This window comes from Argopecten irradians, chromosome 3 (assembly GCF_041381155.1).
Source record: "Argopecten irradians isolate NY chromosome 3, Ai_NY, whole genome shotgun sequence".
Lineage (NCBI taxonomy): Eukaryota > Metazoa > Mollusca > Bivalvia > Pectinida > Pectinidae > Argopecten > Argopecten irradians.
In genome coordinates, this window is record NC_091136.1 from 42,997,137 (window position 1) to 43,005,970 (window position 8,834).

An 8,834-nucleotide genomic window follows, 5' to 3' on the forward strand; every position below is an offset into this window, starting at 1 on the left:
GAGATAGATTCATTCAATATTTTCTGAGAAATAGTGATAACAATCTTTAATTATCAAAATCCAAGATGGCAGCCTGGCGGCCATTTTGTTGACCGATCGATCCAAAAAACGCATTATGCACAACTAGAGCCCTAGGGAAACCTACATATGAAATTTGAGAAAGATCCCTTCAGTATGACGATGGTCGGCTAAAAACATAATTCCAGATGTACATGCAAAAGTCATTTTACTGGGAAAGACAATGTAGATTCTTCGACCATAGAACGATAGACCTTTTGTTTCTGATTCCAGCAGTCAGTCTTATGCTGCATACAAACCTTAAAATTACTTAATATATCAACTTTAGTCCATGTTTGCTTGACATGAACGAAATGCATACCTATTAAAACCATGGTCCTGTTGGAAAAGAAACTAGGGAATGTTTTTGGCCTGAAGATAAAATAGGGAATATTTTTGGCCTGAAGATAAAATAGTGAGATTATAAAAATATGACATTATTTAAGATTCAGCCGGAAATTCACGATTAGGCTCAAGGACCTGTCGTATGTTGAAGTTTATTCTCGTCTGTCCGAGATACTTTGACATAAAGTCCCAATTGTCACTATGAATTCGTTCAACAATCTTTTTGTCCAGAGTGGATTCACAACTGTGAGAAGAACTACTCTCAGTATCCAACTTTGAAATGCCTGATATATCAAAGCATGCGTGATTTCTCTCCGAGCTGGATTCCATTATTCTTGGAACTGCGTGATAACTTAGTCTAGCTGATGAACTCATAACACAGATGTCTCCACTACGAAGGAAAACAGCGCTCGGCTCAGTCTCCTTCGTCTCACCACCTATCAGAAATATGGCATCTTGTCCAAAACTGGAAATTCAAAATAATATGAAATTCATTAAAAGAAAATGAAATAGTCATACATGGTTTCTTTCTTTTTTAATTGAATATCAATCAAAGTCCTTGATTGTCAACAAATACAAGGTCCCTGGTATTTCCATTTTCAATTCAGAAAATTGTACTAAAGACTTTAATGTATACCACAAGAGGAAAGTGATGAGTATAACACCCCTCCCCCCCCCCACTTCATTAAACCGGAAGTGAAAAACATTAGTATAAATTATCTCCCCTTATACCACATATAACTGATAAATTGTTTCAATTTGAATATTCCATCATTAATATTTTGATGAATATCATTACCTGAAGGATATTAGAGGTGCAGAATGGTCGAACTCAGAGTGATCTGTATGACCACTGAGAGAAGAGTCCAAATGATAGTAATTAAGGACTGCTGCCTCTGGTGAAAACTTGGGATATCCTATAGCACTTGCCACATAGCGACCTAGACTCGACATATCTTCTTGGAATGGGGCCTTGCTGTCTTTGTAGTATTTCTATCAAACAAAAGTAAGTGAAGGGAGTAAAAACTAGAACTGCAAGTTGCTAAGTAATACCCCCTCCATCCCTTATTTGAGACAACCAAATGTTCCTCTGTTTTGTTTCTCTGGTAACCATTATTGAAGCATGTGGTGTGTCAAATTATCCACAGGAAATATTCAGTTTGAGTTATATATCCTCTTTATTGAACAGTTAATATTACAAATGAATCATTTAATCCCCTTTACTTACTTCAATAAAAGATGGCTGGTAAAGAACACTTATCACATTTTATATATACAGTTCCATACATAATTTACAAAGGATGACTTCAAAATAAAGTGATACCTGCCCAGCAGCCTAACTTCATTTAAAAGAATTTTACATGAGATTTTTTTTTTTTTTAACATATACATGCATATAGGTTTCAGAAGACAGTACAGCTGACGGTACTCAGTAACCATATAGCATTAGTTGTCTCCCCTTATGAAAATCACAAGGGCCGTATTCGTTTATTCGGAACAACCTGTTCGACCGTTGGTTAAAGTCATTATTTCAAGTATAAATCCTGACGGACCTGTAGATTTTCATACAGGCCTGTGAGGGCTTTGTCACGGCTCGTCTGAAAACAATATAAAATCACCAGGTCCGTTTTTCATTAATAAACGAACTAACTAGGTCCAACCAGTCAAACCGTATAATCGAAAATGGCCCAGTTTCCTATAGAACTTTACCTTTGTTCCCCAGTGGTAGTGGTATCCCATGGTTACCCAGCGTAACTTCATCATAACACATTCCTTATTCGTTATATCATCTCTGTACAGAAAAAATAATGTTAATTCAATTAATTCAATCTTATATTGGTTAGTCTAGTAAAGATTTTGGTAGTTAAGTCTTTCCAAGTGCTATAATAATCTCAAATTTTCATGGGGGGGGAGGTGGGGTGTTAGAAATCCTTGTTTACTTGACAATTTTCATTTAACCTGTACATTGTACTTTGAATAAATTTCATCATGCAATCATCACAGACTGATCAGAATGTATCAAAATTGATGATGTTAACAACAATGTATGCTATATGGTTATACTGCATGGTTTAATTTCTCCCTGGTAACTAAATATGCATGATATACATTATACAGGATAACACTAGTACTTTGAAGTATGGGAGAAATATTGATACTGCACATCTGACAACCTGTAAATTAATTAAAGCTCTCTTCAAAACTTGATGAAACGATCTGAAAATATAAAATACTGAAAACAAAAATGTATACTGTAATCATTAAATGAACAGCACTAGTCTGTAGCACCTGCTCACTATAGGCTACACCATATTCAAAGAGTGAAAATAGACTTAAATAGTTATATAAGGGAGCTAAGTCTGAAAACAAATCATAAAGTCACATATCGTTCATTTGATATGTTTATATTTACAGTCAGTGGTAAATTGATAGTATAAACCCCGTTGATTTCAACCAAAGGCTACTCAACTTTATTTCTCGATAGATTGAGTATGTCACGCGCAATTTGGAGCCGCGCGGATGAATTTATAATGGTCCAAATCAGAAACTTGTGGTGTTTTCAGTACCGAACGTACATGTACATGTGTAGATACTAATGTAGAAAAGCTACATTGTTTATGTTACTACCGTACCTCTTTGAACAATACTTCTGTGCGTATGATAAATAAACAATGTTGTACAATGTACAGTTTTGCAAATTCCGATGACGTTGCAATGTTTACATGTTGTGTGTCGGTGAGTCTGTGTTGTTCGCTACAACATGTAGATCTACATCCTATTTGTATTTTTAACATCTTTGGTTGTACGCAAATGGATAAGTTATGTCAGGACAACATCAGTCTTTGAGTTGCATAAGTTTAACCAAAACGACCTAGCACGATAAGGCACTTTGTTCGCCTCGGGGGACAGACAAGCTTACTTTGTGAATCGGCGAGAGTAGGCATACACAATGTACGTTTGGGTGTTTGAAATATTGAAACGAATCCTCAATTGTAGACAATACTTATAATAGATACTCTAATATTTATGAAGTGTTAGAAACAACAATAAAAGCAAACATTTTGAGAGCGGAAACGTTTACAGTAGTGGGCCTATCCAGGGCGTAGGAAGCGGGGGGCAGGGGGGGCAACTGCCCCCCCCGTTCCCCTGGACTGGGGCAAACAATTTTCGCCGACTGAAATTTTCTAAAAATGTTTATTTGAAAGAAAAAATGGTCCTCCTGCGAGAAAATTTTTCGCTAGGCAAACGTTCAAGCACATAATGTCAAACCTTAAATAGTAAAAATTCAATACACACAAACTAGACTAAGTGTTCATCAAGGGATTATATGACGTAATTTTTTTATTTTATTTGTCTCATGGACCGCTTTGCGTTCCATTCCAAATATCGATACCCTACTCAACTTTATCCTTCGATAGAACCACCAGAAAGAGACTTTAATCCTTAAATATTTGGTATCAATACCCGTATAATAAAAAAAACATACTGAATTGATTTATTTAACTGTGGTTAATATATCTTACTTATAGGTGTCCATTGAGGAGTTCCATATGTTGATGTCCCCAACGTCCATGTATGCATCAAGATTTCTAACATTAGGTCTGCAGGGATAATCCTTCACACAGCGTGACACCCAATACCTCTGATAGCCATTCTCAAATGGGTTGACAATGAACAGAAAACCTGAAATACAATGAATAACTGAGTGCTCCTTATTCCGATACATATGTCCAGATTTGTCCTCAATATAATACATTAACTGTTATTAAAATTTTTAAATATTTCATAGAGTGAAGATCTGATTATAGGAAGAAGAAATAAACTTAAGTCTTAGGTGGTGTCAAAAGGACATTTAATTCAAACATGTATGTATACTGGCTGACGATATAAATGAAAATTTTATTAGAATTAATTTACCTGGGTTTGATTTGAGACAGTAGGCTTTCCATTTTTTAACAGGTTTCAAACCAGTCAAAAGATGATCCGGCTCTTCCAGTTTAAACTCTTCGACCTAAAAGACAATAAGTTTATATACACATTTGTAATGGAGCTACAATACAGATTGATGTACCTTTACAGATCTGTTCAATAGATCTCTGTGTTGTATTTGTTATCAAGTTAATGTCATGTACATACATGATTCAGTTCATTATCTTAATTAGCTGTCAAATATAACCTAAAAGTCACAATATGTCACTTTTCCCTTGGCCTTGGTTATTTTTGTATAAATCAACTGTTACATATATATGGTTTGTGGAATGTGCAATTGTCTATGAAATTAATGTGATTTAAATTTGATACATGTACTTTAAATTTTTATATAGCTTTATTTAGCTATAAACACCATAATAATGAAATCAGAACTTAAAAGATATACAATAATCTTTGAATAATTCTAATCGAATATATACAATTATTACACATAACATAAACTTTTGATAGCTTGTTTTTCTACTTCTCACCAAACTGATATGATTTCAGTATTACATGTACAAATGTATATCTGTATGTGTTTTAGTTCATAAATGGGGTTTGACTTGTTGGACCTACAAATATATATTATTTTTTTTTTTCGAATTTGTAGCAGAATGTCCAGATTGGACTGGGTTGATCATCAGTGACCAGACAGACCATACGTAGCTCAGTCAGAGCATTCGGCTAGTGTTAGGAGTTCCTGGGTTTAAACCCGGTCTGACAACTACATTTTCTCCTCTCCTGTTACAAATTAATGACGTACCTGGAAATTTTTTATATTGTTTTCAAACCAGCCTTGACAAAGCCCTCATTGATGCCATACTTGCATCAAAATCTGCAGTTCCGTAAGGATTCACACTTAAAATTTTTAGTTTTACAAACGGTCAAACCATGGCCAGTCGAACAGTATAAACGAAACTGTCCTACAACTTTCATGTACATTTAGTGTTTATGTTTTTATTCCATACTCTACATGTATTATTTTAAACTTTTAAATATACGAAAGACGATGATAAATATCAGTAATCATAGTACAGTAAATCAACTAAAGACAACATATACCGTATTTTCCGGACAATAAACCACAGAGGCCTTTTTTTTACGATTTTTTCAGGTTTTGTACACATATAAGACGCACCGTTAGATAAGCTGCACCCAAAAGTTAGGCCCATGCACCCACGTAACCATCTATGTATACGATCAGAAACATACGATCGATCTCTATTGAAGTATACGGTAATGCTTATCGATCGTTTAGAATCACGAAAACTGTCTGTAAACTTGTACTGTAAATATATAACAAATAAAACTCACTATGATGTAAATATCTTTAGCAAAATGGACTTGGTCATGTTTCTGTTCGTTGTTTATTCTGCCATTACGTAAGCCTACTTGTGTGTAAACAAACATGGCGGCCGTACGAATTCACGCTTACTCTCTCTCTCTCTCTCTCTCTCTCATATTTCAGCATGCCGGTTAAAATACTTTCTTCGGTATGCATATGATTTGAGTTTATCTCTATTTTGATATATTTCGCGTATTTATTATATTGATGTGTAAAAGATTACTGTATTATCAAGGCTTGTATCATTAACCTAAAACTGGCTTCGTTTAGAGTGTTCTCGGCCAATTTGCCATCCCATGATGCAATTCACCGAAGCCTTATTTTTGTAAACTTCCTGATATTATATCGTGGTGTTTGCCGCTACAGAGATCGATTATATGATTTTAATATGACTGTGCGGTATTTTACACTCGGTATAATGTTATAAATTACATGTGATTTACGTGTATAAACTTGATTGCTGATTATTTCATTAAAATCACGGCGACAAGATTCCGGGAAATTCCCCTGTTGACCGACATATGTGAAACACGTGTGCAAGTTTAAGTTCATGCTTACTCTCGCTCATATTTCAGTACGCCGGTAAAATACTTTCTTCGATATAGATATATATAGATATCAAAATGAAGTTGAGCATACGTATATGGCAAGGCGTTTGGGTTTTTAGCTCACCATCATCAGATGGTGGGCTATTCAAATCGCCCTGCGTCCGTGGTCTGTCCGTAAACAATGCTTGTTATCACTATTTTATTAAAAACTACTGCAGGGATTTTGTTCAAACTTCACATGGAGGGACCCCTTGGTCCATATTTGTGCCATACAGATTTTGTGATGATGGAAAAAACAAGATGGCCGCCAGGCAGCCATCTTTGATTTTGGCAGTTGAAGTTTGTTATCGATATTTCTTGAGAACTACTGAAGGGATTTTGTTCAAACTTCACATGGAGGTTACCCTTGTTCTCTAGTTGTGCCATACAGATTTTGAGGCTGATCGAAAAAACAAGATGGCCGCCAGGCAGCCATCTTTGATTTTGGCAGTTGAAGTTTGTTATAGATATTTCTTGAGAAATACTAAAGGGGTTTTGTTTCAAACTTCACATGGAGGGTACCCTTGGTCCCTAGTTGTGCCATACAGATTTTGAGGCTGATCGGATAAACAAGATGGCCGCCAGGCAGCCATCTTTGATTTTGGCAGTTGAAGTTTGTTATCAATATTTCTTGAGAACTACTGAAGGAATTTTGTTCAAACTTCACATGGAGGTTACCCTTGGTCCTAGCGGCCATCTTGGATTTTGATAGTTAAGGTTTGATATCCCAATTTCTTAAAAAGTGCTGAAGGGATCTGTCTCACATTTCATATGTAGGTTCCCCTAGGGGCCTTGTTGTGCATATTGCATTTTGGGACCGATCGGTCAACAAGATGGCCACCAGGCAGCCATCTTGGATTTTGTTATTCAAAGTTTGTTATCGCTATTTCTCAGAAAGTACTGAAGGGATCTGTCTCAAAATTCATATGTGCATATTGTGATTTGGGACTGATCGGTCAACAAGATGGCCGCCAGGCAGCCATCTTGGATTTTGATATTCAAAGTTTGTTATCGCTATTTCTCAGATAGTATTGAATGGATCTTTCTCAAATTTCACATGTAGGTTCCCCTAGGGCCCTAGTTGTGCATATTGTGATTTGGGACCGATTGATCGACAAGATGGCTGCCAAGGATTCATCTTGGAGTTGGATTTTGATAGTTGAAGTTTGTTACCGCTATTTCTCAAAAGGTACTGAAGCGATCTGTCTCAAATTTTGTATGTAGTATGTTTGAAAAAGTTTAAAAAGTAGAGAAAAGATCCATCTTTCCTTTGTCAGATATAGATCATTCTTTGGTGGGCGCCAAGATCCCTCTGGAATCTCTTGTAACTATCGAAATGAAACGAAAATATATCTGTATTCAAAATAAAAATACCTTTATTTCAATTAGTGATATCTGCATTTCATTGCAAATAAAGATATCTGTATTTAAAATAAAGATATCTTTAATTCAAATAGAGATAGTTGTATTGAAAAGTTATTAAAGATATCTTTAATTCAATAAAGATATTTCTATTTTAAATAGAGGTATTGTATTTGAATTATAGAGATATCAGTATTTGAATGATAGGTATGTTGTCGAGCGCATGGTACGGTCACACATTCCCAAACATCTTTGATGCATGACATGTTGCCAAGTTTTCCGCATTGCATTTGAGAAAAACAAGATTGAAATTATTCTCAAGTGTATATTCAGACGACTGTCGATATATTGCTAAGACACAAAACATTACCAATAGTGTTGAAGAATTGCATTTAAAAATTAAATGATCAGAATACAAGTTTCAACAATTTTGATCTCGTTCTGAGGTTATAATCCTAACTATATTTACATTTTTTAGATGTAGCTGCACTCTTCTGAGGCTTTGCCTTATAATCATATTATTGCATCACCATCTGTCATGCATGTCTAGTAAGTTAACGACTAGACATGATTCTGAACCTTCAGCAATCCCCGGGATTAATGAATGACTTATCTACAAAGGTCATTGATTTTGGTCAAATGTCCAAAGGCTCGGAACTATTTTCTGGGCACGTGTCAGCACAACAGACTGACAGATTGCTAAAAACAATCATGAACAGATGATTCATAAAATGTACTGGTACCGCCACGCAGCCTTCGTTAAACTTGCATTTCGACATACCTTGTGTAAATTATTTCCATTATCAAAATCGATCACATCTGAAGTATCGAGAGGACGGTCTCTCCTTTTGTATTTTTTGAAGATCGGTTTAAAATTGTCCACTTCATCTGGCCTATTTTCTTCTTCGGTGTAAGTGGCCATGTTTACAAAACCTTAAATGACGCTGACTACAGAATCCAAACGCACACAAGATGCGATTACCAACTTTATAATAATTGAAACGTTTTACGAAGTTTTTTTACGGACGAATATAAGGAAATATTATGCCATTAGTTTCAATAAAGTAAAATATTGATAATATTTTCTATATTCTAATGCGAAAAAAACCCTTGATTATGGAAATTCGGAATAGTCCTACAATATTGCGTTAGAACTCGGAATA

At 35.3% G+C, this 8,834-nt stretch overlaps 1 protein-coding gene across 1 annotated transcript; it reads right to left on the reverse strand.

Moving 5' to 3' along the window:
• Nucleotides 1–436: 436 nt before the first annotated feature.
• LOC138318678 (nucleic acid dioxygenase ALKBH1-like) lies at nt 437–8,631 on the reverse strand. The gene is made up of 6 exons (XM_069261276.1): nt 8,453–8,631; nt 4,321–4,414; nt 3,927–4,086; nt 2,113–2,194; nt 1,202–1,395; nt 437–868 (listed from the first exon to the last, which is right to left on the reverse strand). Exons 1-6 carry the CDS (start codon nt 8,591–8,593, stop codon nt 499–501), a joined length of 1,041 nt encoding a protein of 346 aa, XP_069117377.1. The 5' UTR covers nt 8,594–8,631; the 3' UTR covers nt 437–498.
• Nucleotides 8,632–8,834: the final 203 nt, after the last annotated feature.